The sequence below is a fragment of the Solanum dulcamara genome, chromosome 4 (genome assembly GCF_947179165.1).
Source record: "Solanum dulcamara chromosome 4, daSolDulc1.2, whole genome shotgun sequence".
Classification (NCBI taxonomy): Eukaryota; Viridiplantae; Streptophyta; class Magnoliopsida; order Solanales; family Solanaceae; genus Solanum; species Solanum dulcamara.
This window is the reverse complement of record NC_077240.1, coordinates 16,702,460-16,719,743: the sequence shown is the minus strand read 5'-3', so window position 1 is coordinate 16,719,743 and position 17,284 is coordinate 16,702,460. Positions and strand designations below refer to the sequence as shown.

The following is a 17,284-nucleotide window of genomic DNA, read 5'->3' as shown; positions in this document are numbered from 1 at the left end:
ACATTAATAGGCCCAGATTTTGAAAAAAGGCCAGTATATTAAGGCCCTTGAAAAGACAATGGGCTTGAAGTGGAAACTTTACAAACTCATTTTTGATAGATTACAGAAACTTCCATTAAGAGTTAATTACATTTTATTTTTATTTTTTAAAATTACAAAAATTCTTTAAAATTTATGAAATTTGAATACATCATATAATTCATTATACTTCATATAAAGTGATGTATTCGACCGATACATCGGATAAAGTAATGTATCTGACAATAGAAGAGTAGGAATTTTTGTAATTTTTTTCAGATGATAAGAAATTTTAAATAATATGATAAAATAAGTTATGTACTTACGTAATTTTTTCTTTTTATGGGACTTACACCTAAGATGCAAAATTGGGCAAAGGGCACAAGTGCCTGTTTTTGGAGTTTGTCATTTAATTTTGGGCAAACAACACAAATTTCACTAATTTAAGAGCAAATTACTTCATTTCACATGAGTTTTTAATATTATGGATCTTACTAGAATTTGGACTTCAGAAACATGTATCTGATGCGTCCAAATATATGTATCTTGGATATAGTGTAATTTATTCCAATTACACTATATTCAAATAGATTCTCATGTATCTATATCTCTTGCTCGCCTCTCTCCTCTCTCTCCCTCGCATCTCTTCCTATGTATTTATATTTCAGACTATATCTGGGATACATAGACTAGCTCGCTTGTCTTCCTACTATATCGCTCACCTCTCTCCTTCTCTAGCTTGCCTCTCTCCCTATTTCAATGTATCAAGTAGCAAAAATATGTGCATCTAGGTATATCTAATTTGAAATCTGATATGAAATTATTAATTAGTGAGATAATATATAATTATTTCAAACTATGCGGAGAATTAGTAAATATGGTAGGAATGTTTGTATAATTAGGTAGTTTTTCCTTTAATTTTTACTCAAAATTAAATTTTTATAATTAAGTTATCCGATTGGGGTTCAACTTTAGATATTTGCATATGAAGTTTGAAAAATTCACGTATTTTTTGTCGTAGGATGATCTTGTGAAGGTCAAATATCATATATTTTTGTCTCATGTTTGGTATACCTAGGCAAACTTTAAGCATTTTTTAGTGAAGTCGTGAACTTGACAAGGTCTAACTTCACACATTTTTTAGTGATGTTGTGACCTTGACAAGACTTCAAATCTATAAAAAATTGTCAAGACTAACTTCAAATATTTTTTCTAGCTATTAAAACAGTGACCTTATTAAGGCTAACTTCAAATATTCTTTTACTCGAGAGTATATTCATTGCATTTCACAATCTAGTATTTAAACTTTCCATATGTAAGGGTTTGATTGATTAATACACAAATATAATTTATAAGGGGTTAACCGAAACATTTGTATTGATTTTTTATAATGATTCGACAAGAACATTAATCCTTTCTCATTTATTCAGATGGAACGACATACTGTCATGACTGGGGTTTGGTAGGTTCAAACATTTTCACGTGATGTCAAGTAATATATTTGACTAAACTTTAGGTATTTTTTTGTGTAAAGTTCAAGCAAATAAATTCACAAATTTATCTCAAATAAGCTTAAATTTTAAATATAAGATTCATAATATCATAAAAAAAACATAATTCAATTACCAATTTAATAAAATAATAGTAACAAATCTAACAAAATTATTTTGCAATAATAGCGGTTTGCTATTATTTTTAAGCTTTTTTTCCCCCAACTACATCCATTGGTTTTAAAGTTTTTCAACCATCATGAATTTATTATTTTGTGTAAAAGAAAATAAAATTAGTTCAAAATCGAGATTAATATAAAAAATTGTTCATCCTTTTGGGACGGATTTGTTGACCAATTTTCATGAAAATACATTTTATACTTCCTTCGATCCATATTATTATTGTTTTTTTAAAAAATTATCCATATTAATTAAGTAAATTTTACATAACCAAAAAGTTGTGATTAAATTATTAAAAACTAAAAATATCATATAATATAGCAGAGAGAGTAACCAAAAATCAGTTTTGAAGCCACAAACTCAAACGTAGCCAAATTAAGCAAACCTTCAAACCTTCATTTTAAATTATTATTCCACCACGTGATAAGAAATTGAATACAAGATGACAAAATAAAATACTACAAATAACTAATCGATAATTAGTAACAATGAAAAAGATTGTAATAATAATAACTTGATATAGGTATATATTACTTGTATATATTCTAGCTAAATAATGCTTTAGTAATTATTAAACTCTATGATGCTAACTTAGTCATTAATTAGTACTACTAATTAATTGTGATTATTGAGGGGTTGAGAAAATTGTTGAATAATTTGAGAAAACAAAGCTTTGTTATCTTGATGAAGAAGAAGAGCTTTCTTTCGCAACTTTTCATTCTCTTCAATGATTATTTTGTTCTCTTTGTAGAGCTTCAAATTCTTCATCTTTATTATTTTCTTCAATTTCCTCAACTTTGCCCTTTCCTTTGCTTCGTTTGACAATCTTCCACCATTCCTACATATATTGCAAATCAATTGATGATCAACTTACTACCAAGAGTTATCCGTTATTATAAGTCAACTTAATTAATTCATAACAGATTATAAGTACTCTATCTCAATTAATATACCATATTTGCTATAAAGGATTATTGTAAACCAATTTAATGTAATGATGCAAAAAAAAAAAAAACTATATACTACAAATCAGAATAACTAACTAACCTTCTTCTTAGCCTGAGCACATGTATCTTGGTTGTTTTAGATGTTTGTGGCTTGTGGACTAGATCAGTGTAGCATGAGGACTGAAACGACTCTAAATCTGATGTTGCATGACACATGTTGATCTTCACTAAGAGAATTGAAGTGGGAGACAAAAAGATAGGAAAAATTAAGGAGATAGGTCTTAAAATTAGATTATAATCAAGTTTGGGCTTAGAAAAAAAGGTGCAAGAGGATGGATAACTTATAGGGAAATTTAAAGGAATTAATTATTGGGGAAGAAGAGAGGAATAGGGAGAGTAGTACATATTTTTCCACAGTAATGATGACACAAGGTCCTCATGATTACAAAAGGCTAACAAAGTAGCCAAACCACATCTCAAGAAGAAGAAAGAAAATATATAAGGAAACAAACAAAGAAAGAGCAATACAAATAGAATTACTTCAAATGTTTCTTTGGAATTTTCGATAACTGTCTCAATCTAAAGAGGAAATTAAAAGAGTCCCACCACCAAAATTGTATCACTAGTCACTTCCATTTCTTAATTTTTTTAAAAAATATTAGAGTAAATTTATTATTTTATCTCCTATTTAGCAAAATTCAAAATTACTCGGATCAGTGAAACTCAGAAAAAAATATAACAAAAATGATTTCTTATATTTATATCCAAATGAGTCTCTTCAATATACTCCTAAAGAGTTTGATTCTTTAAGTTTGTCAAAAAAAAATATCTTTACTTTCCGTCAAATACTTACAAATCTATCTATTAGATTTTAGGAAAACTGTGAAAAGAAATAATTTATTCAAAAATATCAAGTAAGCACCCCTCACTTTCAAACCAAAAATTGTAAGTTGAAGTCACTAAAAAAAAGCAAAAAGGATGAAAGCTCTTACGAATAAATAATAATAATAAAAAGTAAGTCCCATCAAAATTCTAGAAATCATTTTTGTCAAAATCTAACCAATAGAGGTTTTTGAATATTTGGAGGAGACTAATAAAATGCTTACTTTAGATAAACTTAAAAGATCAACACCGGACAAAAGTATATGCAAGGATTTCAAACACAATGGGCCATTTTGATTATTTTTTGTATATGTAAGGGACTAATTTTAATACACTTCAAACACAATGGGCCATTTTGATTATTTTATCGGAACTCAGATATCATCAAATTGTGAAACAAAATTTTAAAAAAATGCAGTACTATTAGCTAGTACAACTTGGTGGTCACCTTTTTGAATTTTAGTTCATTCCCCCTTTTGATATCATGATTACACTCCTTTATATAGTCTCCTTCAATAAGTAGACCGTGGAAAAAGCTGAAAGAATAGCATAATTTTCATCTTTTACTAACCCCCACCCCAGTACCAAAAAAAAAAAACCAAAAAACCACCCCACTCTTCACCTAAAAAAAAGTTATATATATATATATATATATATAAATAGTCGTCTACATATAATATAAAATAATATTCTTAACTAGCAAATGTAATTAGATTTAAACGATTGATCAAACTTGTCAAAAAAGGATGAATATAGAGTACGGTGAAATTTAACGAATTGATGTAACGTTAGATCAAGGCAAAGGCTAGTTGTTTATTTGATCGAGGCATTCAAAGTCCAAAAGGAAGAAAAGAAAAGTTACATTGGGTTGTGGAAGTCATTGCAAATTAGTGACTGATTACAAAGGATAAAATATTAAATTGATGAAGATATGAAGAAGGGGTCCCTAAAATACAACACGTTTTAAAGATAATGCTCAATAAATTGCCTTGATTAAAGTTGTGTTTTATTGTTAAAGAATGTTCTTTGGATTTAAAGATTTAATTTGACTAATGATTATTAAGATAAATAAGCTGAGAAAACTTTCCCAAACTAGTTAAATTTTATGTTTGAAATCAGACTAGAAACTGTTATTGATTTTATTTATGGTATTCATAAGCGGGAAAAAGGTTTAATATATTTTTTAATTTTGCGATTTACACATATATTTTTTATTGTTATATAAATAATTTAAATATAACCTTATTGTTACACAAATTATTTAAATATACTCTTTTTATGTTTAAAGTTTCATGTAGGAGTATATATATCACACATGAATTTTTTGTGACTTCTTTAATTTAACGGTTAATTTGAATTTTAAATATCCCCCTTATAGATCTATTTGTTTATTATATTTGAATTTCTTATTCTTGTTTCATTTTTTTAGTGTGAAAATATGATAAATAAGAAAAAAAATATAAATGGAAAAGGAAGAAAAAATTTAAGAATACTTTTTTTGGCTATATTGTAAGTTATTTTTTGAATCTACAAAAACAATGGAATATCTATAATAAATTTTACAAGAAAATAAGTGAAAAATAACTTTGATCATTAAGATAATAAATTTAAATTATTTATTAATTAAAAAGTCAAAAAAACAAACTCATATGTGAGAAAGATCAAATATACCTCTTTAACTTAGTGAAAGGATCAAGTATACCTATACAAATTTTACTTTTTTAATAAAAAATTAAAAAAAATAATTTTTTCACTTCATTAGACAAAAGGATATATTTGAGCCATTTACATAACGATATGAGTATATGTGATCATTTTTATAATAAAAGATATATCGACTTTTTAAATCATGAAGTTGAGGATATATCAGACTTTTTGCCTTCGTAAGATTGCCAAGCATTTTCACATTGTTTTTCAAGGATTGAAAGCTTAGCTTCCTGATTTTATAAGAAATTAAGGAAAGGTCTTTTAATTGGAGTGAATACTTTAAATGGTCATCCAACTATGGTAATTTTTTTAAATTAAAGTAGGTCACGTGTTCAAGCCTTGGAAACAACCTCTGGCAGAAATGCAAGGTAAGGCTGCGTACAATAGACCCTTGTGGTCAGGCCCTTCCCCGGACCCCGCGCATAGCAGGAGCTTTAGTGCACAAGACTGCCCTTTTTAGTATTTTTTTTATCAACAAAGTCAATCAAGCTAGACTAAGCTATAAAGAATAATACATAAACCTCCCTTCCAGTGTGATTTCGTAACACATACATCCTTTGTGGTTATACTTCAAGAAGTTTGAATAAGAAAATAGGTGATAAATAAATTAAAGCAGAGGAATTGTATTTATGTTGTCTAGAAAAGGACACGTGAAGCAAGTTGCAAGTGCATGTGAATGAGGATGGTGGAGAGTCAAAAGGAGCCAGAATTGGGCTATATCTACTTCTCAATTACCATCATTAAACCCATATCCTTTTTTCCTTTCTCTTGGAGTCTTGTTCATGATTATGGGAGGAAGAAGATTGTGGACTTGTGGTGCTTATCCAATTACTACGTGTGGACAATTCAAATGGTCCCTTAATTGAACAGTATAAACTTATTACCTGTTGCTCCTACGACTATTAACTCTTTCATATATGTGTGGTAATATTATTTTAGAGTGGCGTAATTTGAATGATGACCCAAGAAAAAAGTGAAGACAATGATGAACCTTCATAAAAAATAGTTGGGCAACAATTTAGGTAATGGGAAAACACCCATTTTAAGATTTCGAAATAATTCGTCTAACATATTTCACATGTTTAGCTTCCACAGAAGATGGTCAGATCAGGCACTCAAAACTCTTTCTGCTATCTCTGGAAGAAACTAAAATGCTCAGCAGAGAAGCTTAATCATTACCAAAATAGTGAATAAATGACCACACAAGTCCTTGTGTACTTTGGAGAAAACATAACTACAAAAATAATATTAAGAAAAAGAATAAGCCGGTCTACACTGTTGATAATTTACTAGAGGTGCGGACGCCGAGCAAACAATCAGCACCTAATGCACATTGACTTAGCCTAACCAAGATTTCTAGTTCTATGCAATTCTCTAAATGGTTACAAACTGCTAAAGTAAATTGAAACTTACCGAAAATTTACACATGCACTGCTAGGCTACCTTCTGTACATGATCCAAGCTGTCTGAAATGCTGAGTTTAAAATCTGATATCAGAGCACGAGCCTCCATTCTTCCTGTTTACAAAGGCTTGGGGTGCAGCTCCATGACCCATGGTCACACTTGCACTTCTAAATCCTAAAAAAAATCAGAGAGAACACCAAATTCAATCCACAAGTATGCTGGCTATCCAACAGAATCTTCTTGGGTGGCTTCATCATCTTCGTCCATTACATCCTCATTCACTTTCTCACCGTCAACTGTCTCTGCATCAGATGCAACTTCGGTATTCATTATGTTATCCTCATCATCAGAGCAGCTTTCGGTAGCGGAATCAGAAGTGTCTCCCTCATTTCCTCCTTGATCACAGTCACTACCAACTGCATGACTGAATTGCTCCTTCAAATCAGGAGCAACAATTCCAATCATCTCACTTAGTGCTTTATGATCTTTTTGATCCCATCTAGAAGAAGCTTTGGAAGTAGATGTAGCACATTGACTTTCACCCACTTGAGCATATGAATCTTGTAAAGTTGCAGGACATGCATCATTGTCTTTACTCTTAGGAGTATCATTCTCACCATGGACAGAAGGAGCCGTACTGCACGCCCAACTCCCAGCAACCTCTGAAGCCAAAAGATCAGCTGTCCTGATGGTTCCTTCAGCTTCAGTATCTTCTATCACATTATCTTCAATCACATTATCACCCTCAGCGACATTATTTGCTGGAGAAGGAGGCATACTCTCATGAAAAATTGCAGGGTTCTGCACCTGAGCTTCTTTCCCAGGAGTTCCATCATCCAGCTGCATTGTGTTCTCAGCAAAAGCACAGAACCTGTTCAAATCTAAATTCCTTTCACTATTGATTCCCAAGCTCTCAGTCTCTTGCACGTGTTCTGTTCCAACAAGGTCACCCTCCATATTGGCTGCTACACCAGCAGTATCACTTTCAGGGATTAGCTCAGTTCCCACAGCATCTCCCTCCAGGGGTGCTGTCCCAACACCATCAACTTCAGAACCAAATCCACCCTTCACACATTGAGCACCAGCAAATTCTACCTCCTGTGTGTCTTGTCCCCCTTCACTTCTGTTATTGCAATCATGCTTCTCTGTAGCACTTGCGTCGTCACTTGATAATTCAAATAATTCCCTGACACGCCTCTGGTTGGAAGTACTGCAGCCAGCCCTAGTCACATTGTGGCTTCCATCTCCTACAATCTCTCTTAATAGGGATCCATTCGCATTCCCATTGTATGGATTAAGGTCAATATCCGCAGATGTATTCTCATAATTTTCCTCATCTTTTAATGTCCTCTGCATTGCCTTCAATTGCTCCTGCTGCTTTGCAAACAGAACTGAGATCTCCTCAGTAGTAGAATAGAAAGCCCGAAGTTGTGTTTCTCTGCATTGCAAACGCTTAATATAAACCACCATTATATAAGGCAAGTCGAGAGAGACAAATGTCCAAAGATTAAAGGCAGTAAGCAAACACTAACATATCCAACATATAAAGAGGATTATAAAAGCTCAGCACATTACTGTGTAAATCATCTGGACATGCGCTCTAGGTGAAATGATACATGTAATATCTTGTATGGTATCAATGATTTTGTTTGGCTATTGGCTTATTTTTTAAGTAAAAACATCATCTCATTCTCAGATACTCAAGATCTTAAAAGGATTGTTCTTAACACAAATAGTAATGATAAAAATAAGACATCCATTAAACACATGTCAACAGACTAGGCTGACATATGGCTATCTCAAAAATCAATTGAGGTTTGTCTAATTATGAGGAAAAAGCATCACTAAAAATCCACTCAACTTGGACAACCTCTACTTTTAGCATTTATACTGCTTTATAAGAAGGGAAAAGATGGATTGTGTCAGATCCAGAAGCAATAAATTTTCAATGACATTTTTTCAATCCAGTAAACCTAATTGACATTAGTAGCATACACACACGTCCACTTCTTACCGTAGCATTATTCTTTCTCTAGCACCTTTCAGTCTGCGCCTCTCAAAATCAAGATCCCGCATTGCAGCACTGATCTCTAATTCAAGAGCAGAAACCTTGGCCCACGCCTCTTCTCGAGCTGCCTGCTACCGACAGCAAAAGAGTTGATAGAGAGAACAAAAGAAAAGATCAGAATTCATATTTGTCATTCTATCCTGCACATATAATTTTTAAAACATGTGCTAATTTTTAAAACAAATATGGATTCACTTCTAGCGAGGCGCAAGTAAGCAATCACTTCTTCCAATTATCAAACATAACAAAAATTTCCTACAGAAAGGAAAGCACGAAATCTTATCTTTCCTTCCACGCCATGGGGCTCAATCAAGTAGCGAACAAAGGGGAATATCCCAAGATCCATATTTCAATAATTAATGCCTGAAATTCATGTGGGACATCCTACCTTTTCACTCTCAAGCTCTTTGCTCAACATGTTCCTCTCATGCTCAAGTTCCTCTATTCTCTATAACAAAAAAATTGAAATGCAACATGTCAGCTTCTCAACCAAGGAACTGAAAAGGGAAGCAATTGATATCTTGACAGCAGATACTTACTTTTTTCCTACATGCAGAAGATAATAGCTCCTCACGAAGTTGAGCTTCAAGCTGACGAACTTTGTTGTCAGAAGCAACCAATTTCTGTCTGGTGTCTTCCTGTTACAAGCTAATGAATTAGAGCTGGAATGACTTGCAGTAAACAAAAGGTAGGTTAAGCAATATTACCAACTTGAATCTCAACGTTTCCACCAATGAACATCTTTCCTTCTCATCTTCCTGCCATTATGAGCTGAATGAGAAAGAGACATGACACGCTTCACTATATCCGTGAATAGTACAGGTTATTTTCTACCTGAAGCTTATTAATAATTTCTTGCTGCTCTTTTTCTCGTTTGACAGCAGATTCTGAGAGCCTTCTTATTTCCTCCTGGGCTTCGGCCTGCACTCTGTGTGTAGAGGTTTTCAAATCCAAAGCAGCCTTTTCACGTTCCTCTTTCCTCTGTTCACGCTCCTCATCTAGCAAAGTTTTCAGTTCTGAAATTGATGCTTTCTGGCTGAAAAAGCAGACATCACTTCAAATCTTTAACTCACTTTTCCTAAAACTTATCACAAGCTTCTCCAGAAGAGTGTGTTCCCAAAGACTAAAAATCAGGATAACTATATGACATAGAGACTAGTATAAGCCATGTGAGGACAAGGAGATAAATATAATGAACTGAGACTTTTGAGCTTATCTAATGAAGAAACAAGCTATAGGAAATGGGACAAGATAAATGCAATAAAGCATACTGTCATTCATGTTTCGTCTCAACTGTTTCCCTACTTAATCAATGGCATCAGCCATTACCTGATTATTATTTCATTGGCCTCAACACATGATTGCTCAGATGCACTTAGTCTTTCATTAAGATCTTCCAACGCATGTTTCTGCTCTGCAGATATTCTACTTGAGTCAACTAACTCCTTTCCCTTGGCTTCCAATAACTGCTGTACTTCTTTGAGTTGTTCAAGGTATGATTTAGAAACTGACTCCCTCAATTCTTTCATTTCCTGCAAGACAAAGGAAAGCTCACTCAGACAGGTGGACGGATGGGAGCCGTCACCTATAAGTAATGGAGAAAGTACCATATGACCATACAAGAAACTGGAGTCGATCAAGAAAGAATGATCAATTTCCGTTTACTCACAAAAACAGATCGGACACCCTCGCAAGATTTACTATAGAATTCTCACTACAGTTTTCACATACCTCTAGCATCTTTAATCATCAGAATTGGCTGTACAGCTCATATACTTACATGGATGTAACATGAAAAAAACGCATGGAATGTAATATATGGAATACTTTCCATAGTCTTTTTCTCTGAGAAGAAACAACTGCCATTCTCTATTTCTTTTGATATATTAACGTTTCCCATTATATGTACCCCATAAGAGAACTGTTTCCATGTTTTTCCTCTTTAACCTCTCGTATCGAACAAGATATTAGACAAAGCAAACTTGTCTCAACTTAACTGTATATTAACTGACAAATCAATATGATGACACACTTCTTAAATAAGCTACGATAATGCAAATAACAAGCCTATTAAACCACACTGGACTCTGATACTATCCAAATTATCAAAAGTTTCAGACACCACATTTCTCTCCAGAATGAATAGCTAGTAGCAAAGCTTTTTTGTAGGTTACACTGTTCTTTCAGAATTAGAGAATCTGACAAAGACTGGATTTTGTCTAGTCATACTTCTACTCTCTATGATCCTGCAGACCATTTCAGCTTATCAAAGAACCCTTTATAAAAGGTGGAGAGATTTGGAAACAGAAATAATATTTGCAATCAAAAGTTGCATAACTTTAAAAACAAAAATGTTAGCCTTCATCAAAAAAACAAAAATGCTAGCATGGCATGTTAGGAGTGATCCTGGTTTTTCAATCTTATGATGCTGTGGGAATTAGCAACAAACTTAAGGAAGCTTTTCAGTTTAAAGTGTTAACACAGTTGAAGGTGTTGAATCAACTAGCATTGGTGTAACACAGAGTCTTCTACCCATCTGTCTCAACACTTTTAGTAGTACCACTAATTACGTTCAAAATTAAGCAATTTTACAGCAGTTGTTTATTCTGAAATCGCAAAAGTAAGCATACCATCTCATGATGGTCCACAACAGCACGATTTTCAGTTCGCAAGGAATCAATAGTTGCAACATGACTTTCGAGTTGCTTCCTCAGTTCCTACAAGGGTAACAGAACTGAAATCATAGGAAGGTCGAATAGGAATGAAACCAAGTGACCTTGACAGACAGTGCATGAAAGCAATTCTTTTTTTTTTTTGATAAATGGGAATGGCAAAACTACCGTATTTGACCGCTGCATGCTACGGAAGTCATCCAGAGAAATGGGACCTTCAGAAGTGCCAATTCCAATACCCTTGAGTCTTTTGCTTTCTGAACCAAACTCCTCTAAATCAGAAAAGACACAAGCATATCAGTAAAGTTAGCTTTACCCAGCTTATGAATATTAGACAGCATACATAGCAACTAATATAAAAGTAAGACATCAAACATCTCATTTAACTTTACAACTGCCTGATATAGAGACAACAATAATCATTGGGTAAGGGTATAAACCCATTGATACTTATATTTAAACTATAAGAATAAAAAAACGTCAAATATGATGCTCAATAAAAGTTCAGCCCAAGAAAAAGTTGAGGAAGATTTGCATCAGAAATTGGCAACACTAAACACGTCCAAAAAAAAAATTGTGTCCTCTACAATGCTTCAACTGTAGTACCAAAATTCTTAAGGAAGGATTCATTGATCAGGCTTCCTAACATTTTGTGTGAATACTTTGGCCAGATAATGAATCAGAATCCAAAATTTTATTCAAGTTTGAACCAGCAAAAATGGGTATCCTACTATGATCTAAAGAGTGCATAAAGTTTTTTTTTCCTTCAGCTAGATCAATATCCATAGAGTCCAAGAGTATTGCTGTCAAAGGCAACAACAAAAGAGAAGAAACACGCCAAGTGTCCTAGGGTTTAATCACAAAGCAAACTTGAAGCACATGCTTCAGATTTGAAAGGTGCATATGAAGGAAACCTAAAACTACAATAAGTGCAAGCAAAAAAAGGACTATAATTATATGATAAAATGAGCCAAGGAATTTAAGAAAAGCAATTACCTGAAATATACAAAATAGAACCATCTCAATCAAGTTCAAAAACCATAAATTTCTGATATAGATACAAAGATGTTATAATGAATTTCTAATTTGGTTTAGTGGTTAGTTTTCTTATACTATATTTCAAATTTCATACTTCTAATCACAAAACATATTCATCCATAAATTTCCTCACCAATTAATATATCTGTTTATCAGAATTATTTATTGTCTATAGTCGTCCTTTTCAATAGGGAGCTCAGCTGTGCATTGGTACATATAGTAGCATTTTGATGCCTGCACAGAAAAATTGCCTAAGTGAGGGGAAGCCTAGCTTACGCCTATACCTAATTTTTCAGGGCTTAAGCATCTCAAGGGTGACTTTCAACAATATTCTCGAAGGACCAATCCAATCCAAGACAAAATCCATAAAGATAAAAGTAATGAACCAGTAAGCAGTGTAACTGAACAAATTCACTAAAACCTGCAAATCATACTACTTGCAGAATACAGATTTAGATGAAATGTTCCAGAATGATGATACTGATGAAGGCACAGTCATTGAGAAAATCTACCTGCTTTTCTCTTTAGAACGGCAGCATCAGCTGAAGAAGAGGATATGAGAATTTCTCGAAACACAAAGGCAAATGCAAGTTCTGCAAATATTGCAAGGAAATTAAAAGTATTTTCAAAGTTCCAGTCATATTTATGTAAAAGAAATCATGCTGTGAGAAATAGACAAGATTTCAGCTACCCATCATGGCGCGGAGAAATTCCTATTATTCAAAAGTAAAATTATGTTTAATTTATACAAAATAAAGAAAGTCGGGTTCTATTTTAAATACATAACAAGAGATAATATTTTTCTTTTCCAATTCATTTTCAGGAGTGGTGGGGATGGGAGTTATGACTCTAAATCCTTGTAGAGTATGTCAACTTGAAGATACAATGTCAACGAGGAGGGGGGAGAGGGAAGGAGTAAAATCAATAGAGGAAATAACTAAAGCAAAGGCTGTAGTAGGATCATCTCAACCAGTGGTGGAGGAGGGGCCAATTTTCTGCCAAAGAAGCACTTGGATATACTCCCCACAAAACCTTATTTATCTCACGGACAGTTAACAGACGAAACTTATGTGCCCATATACCATCTCAAACTCAGATTAAATACAACCCACACTTGTCACTCACTGACAAAATAATTAGGGCCATTTGAAGGGCCAGAAAAATTTACCTAGAGAATAAAGACCTAATAAATAAGGATTTTGACAGTACGATATTTGGATAGAACATGTACATGTATGAAGAAGCAAGCCGAAACGTTACAAAAATAGGTACTCTACCATGTTGTGGAGCAAAAGCAATAGAGATAATATCACCATGACGAAGTCTGGCTTCTGGACTACTTTTGTTCAACTTTTCCCAATTCAGATACGTCCCATTTGTACTGCAGAAGAACCAAAATAGATTAGTTAACTCGTGTCAAGTTGCAGCATAAAAGGTCCACAAAAGATGGTCAACCTTGAATCTTTCAGGAAGACTGCAGTGCAACAGTTGGTGGGATGCTCCACATCTTCGCTGACAACCTTTTTCCTGTAGATCTTGCAATGATGTGCACTAACAGCTGGAGACAAAATCTGGAAACGGGTATTATCTACCATCCGACCAAGGCAGTGTTCTTCAGATGTGAGAAGCATGTTTATCCCCTATTTAACGATGGTCAGCATATAAAACTGTTTACAAGGAATGCTTCAATGATGTAAAGCACGATATGCTGCATCATATACTAAATTCCATACTTAAAAGTGACAAACTGTTCTCTCTTTTTTTTCTTTAGTAACTGTTACTTCATCAACTGCAATCTGCAATCAGAATTAAGGATGGCATGACCCAACACGAGCATGCACAAACAGAGAGTATATCCTCATATATTCAATCTACACTTGTGGCGGTAAGGATAACCCATTGGTGAAATCTCTAATCCAAATTGAATTTTTCAATTCCATTATATCTTCTGATAGATCTTCAGATACCTATAGCGTAAGTGATAGTTTCAAATCCTCTTCTAATGGAGGCTTGAAAGACGCATCCAAAACTATGTTTGCAGCTTTCATTTTATGCTGGAATACTCAAGTCACATCCAGCTATATACTTTGATGCTAAGTTGCTCGGGTGCGGATGTAGAAGTCGGATCCTCTATGATCTAAATTTTTAAGATTCGGGGATAAGGATCCATGTATGGATGCGGGCATGGGGATTCGGCTAAAAATAATTCAAATATCTAAAAATAGAGTTATAAAACCTAAATAATGAGATATTATGTGGAAAACTTGAGGAGAATATTGATCAAGAGGAGAATCCGGGAAGGAGATAAAAGGAAAGTGAGTGACAATAGAAATTTATATGTACAAGGTATTCCATTGTCTTCAATTTCACTTTAGTTTTTGTTTTGATTATAAACATCATTGAATGCGTTCAGAATTTCTCCATTGAATTTGGTCAAAGTACCCAAAACCGGTTGACCAGATCGTGTACGGATCCCACACCCACGTCGTGTCGACACAGGTGCAGCACTGAAAATGAAGAGTCCGACCAACTTAGCTTTGATGCAATAGACCAGATTTTCAGTTTTGGGTCTAGCCTTTAAAGAATTCTTGACAGGAACTTAGGATGTACCAGCTTGTCCTAGTCCTACCCTTCAAGGATAGCTACTTAGAAAGCTTTGTGTGCAACAGCTTATTCCTGGTCAATAGTGCATATTCTCTTCGAGCATATTAAACCATTGTGAAGTCTCAAACCATTCTTTGCAGACTATTCACATTGTATCAATTCAATGGTGATTCATTATTTTGATGAACTTGTTTTTGAGGACGGATCATTTCTTTGGTTGGAAGAAGATTAGGCCAAGTTGGCCAACACTTTCTCGAGATCTCACTTATTAGATTACACTATGAAACAACTATTTTCTGAAGAATTTGCCAATATATACCTGATCCATGTATAATATCATGAAAAATGAATGCTAATTTTTGATACCTACATACTATTGGCGGTCTGAAAAAGTATCATAAACATCAAATTTAGATAGGGGTATCCTGTCGAAGTAAAGAACCATGTAACTTATGTACGTATAATGAATTCAAATTGGGGATTTAAGTCAAATTCTACGGAGTCCAACACATAATGATAATTTATCAAAGCATTACTTTAGTTATCAAAAGATTGAAAAAGTTCATTTGGGCGGAAGATCGACTAATTCTTAGATTCCAGTTAGTAAGGGGTCGCTTGGTAGAGTGTATTAGGAAAAATAATGCATGCATTAGCTTTGTGTATTACTAGTACCTATTTTTTTTGTGTATTACTAGTACCTTGTTTAGTACTTTTTTCCAACCTATGTATAGCTAATGCTTGCATTAGTTATACACTCTATTGTGTATTAAAGTGTGTATTACTAATGCCATGAATTTCTAGGTATTAGTAATGCAATAGTTTTAATGCATACATAATTAATGCAAGCATAACTAATACATGCATTACTAATACACTCTATTTAGCATTATTTTTATACACTCTACCAAACGACACCTAAAAGAGATCTTGAACTAGGAAATAGACCCTAGAAGCTAAAAAGGTTATCAGTTCTACTAGTTGATAAAGACACCTCCATAGCTAAAAAAAACTCAACATGAGGTCGGAATATAGCATTTTGGCCACCCTAGAACTACTCTATACACTCCACCTCCACCTCTGTGAGCTTCTAATAATAGCAAGTCTAAACTTGAATAAAGGATATGGATTTTGGTAAAACTGACCATTCAACTATACAATAATTTGTGGTTCTCTGAAACTAAAAATTCTCAACATTTATACTGAGGTATGAATCTCTAAAGGAACTAAAAGCTCCTAGAAGAAAGAAACAGAGTGCATTGTGGAGGTATTGAAGAAGAATAGAGACCTGAAGACGTTTCCGGGCCTTATCGGAGATAGCAGTTAACACTCCCCAAACATCAGGATCAGAATACTGCAAAGGCTGAGACGCAATTTTCGAAGCCACCGATAGTATAAAATCTTCAGGGCTTTGGGGATTTCTCTGCAATGGTGAATTAACAATGTCATTGGCATCTGTAATTTTGCAGTTATTATTGCCATTGAAGTTGCTGGGGGAAAGTGAAGAACATGACCCGGAGAGAGCTGGAGACTGGTCTTTACTAGGGTTTGAGTTCGGTTTCGTAACCAATGGCGTTGTGGGATTATCGTCTTCGTTCGCCATTCATTCAGTGTTTACTCTCACACAGTGTATGGAGTTGTGAAAAGGCGGGGATTTTGAGAACCCTAATTGAACCGGGTTTTGTTGTTGTCTAGCTTCCCGGAGAAGCTGGCTGGATTTTGTGTTTTTTTTTTTCTTTCGCTTTGACCCACAAACTATGCTCTAATGCTTTATTCGTTGCGATCAAATTACGAAGAAAGCGAAAAACTAGCAATAGCCAATAGGGCAGGGCGGGGCAGGGCAGGTATGTTCTTTTCTTCCTCGTTACCAACATGTCTTGTTGTCGTGAGATTGTTTTATCCTTAATTAGATATTTTTATTTGAGTATAAAAAACTATGTTTGATGTATTATCTCCAAATGAACTCTGCAATGCATGATCTGAAGCATCAGACACCGAGTGAGAAACTAAAGGGAAAAAAATGTAAGCTACTTATTTATATATTCATTTTTACTTGTCCACTTTGTACTTTGCATACCGTTTGAAAAATGATTTTTAATATAATTATTTTATCACAATATTCATATCAATTGATATACTATAATTTTAGGTTTTCTTGATATATTGAAACTGACAAGTAAAAAATAAAATTTACTTAAAATAGTAAACAAGTCAAAATGAATGGAAATAACTTTTTAAATAACTTTTTGAACCGACGACCCACCCCTACCCCCTATA

At 33.8% G+C, this 17,284-nt stretch overlaps 1 protein-coding gene across 3 annotated transcripts; it reads right to left on the bottom strand.

Moving 5' to 3' along the window:
- Positions 1 to 6,399: 6,399 nt before the first annotated feature.
- On the bottom strand, positions 6,400 to 16,793 carry LOC129886663 (uncharacterized). 3 transcript variants are annotated; one of them, XM_055961445.1, is made up of 13 exons: positions 16,296 to 16,793; positions 13,862 to 14,046; positions 13,684 to 13,787; positions 12,919 to 12,999; positions 11,537 to 11,640; positions 11,327 to 11,413; positions 10,026 to 10,228; positions 9,531 to 9,732; positions 9,404 to 9,454; positions 9,236 to 9,334; positions 9,085 to 9,144; positions 8,643 to 8,767; positions 6,400 to 8,066 (listed from the first exon to the last, which is right to left on the bottom strand). In XM_055961445.1, the coding sequence occupies exons 1-13, from the start codon at positions 16,608 to 16,610 to the stop codon at positions 6,851 to 6,853; spliced, it is 2,832 nt and encodes a 943-aa protein (XP_055817420.1). In that variant the 5' UTR covers positions 16,611 to 16,793; the 3' UTR covers positions 6,400 to 6,850. The 3 variants fall into 3 exon arrangements, with proteins under 3 accessions (XP_055817420.1, XP_055817421.1, XP_055817422.1); XM_055961446.1 differs by having other exon boundaries at positions 8,643 to 8,764; XM_055961447.1 differs by having other exon boundaries at positions 13,862 to 13,977; positions 16,296 to 16,774.
- Between the last annotated feature and the right edge of the window lie 491 nt (positions 16,794 to 17,284).

Coding starts and splice junctions, on each gene's coding strand:
- LOC129886663 (XM_055961445.1), bottom strand. CDS start 16,610: ATGGCGAACGAAGACGATAATCCCACAACGCCATTGGTTACGAAACCG. Junction 13,788..13,861: donor GTCTTCCTGAAAGATTCAAG/GTTGACCATCTT, acceptor GTTCTTCTGCAG/TACAAATGGGACGTATCTGA. Junction 10,229..11,326: donor TTGTGGACCATCATGAGATG/GTATGCTTACTT, acceptor TTTGTCTTGCAG/GAAATGAAAGAATTGAGGGA.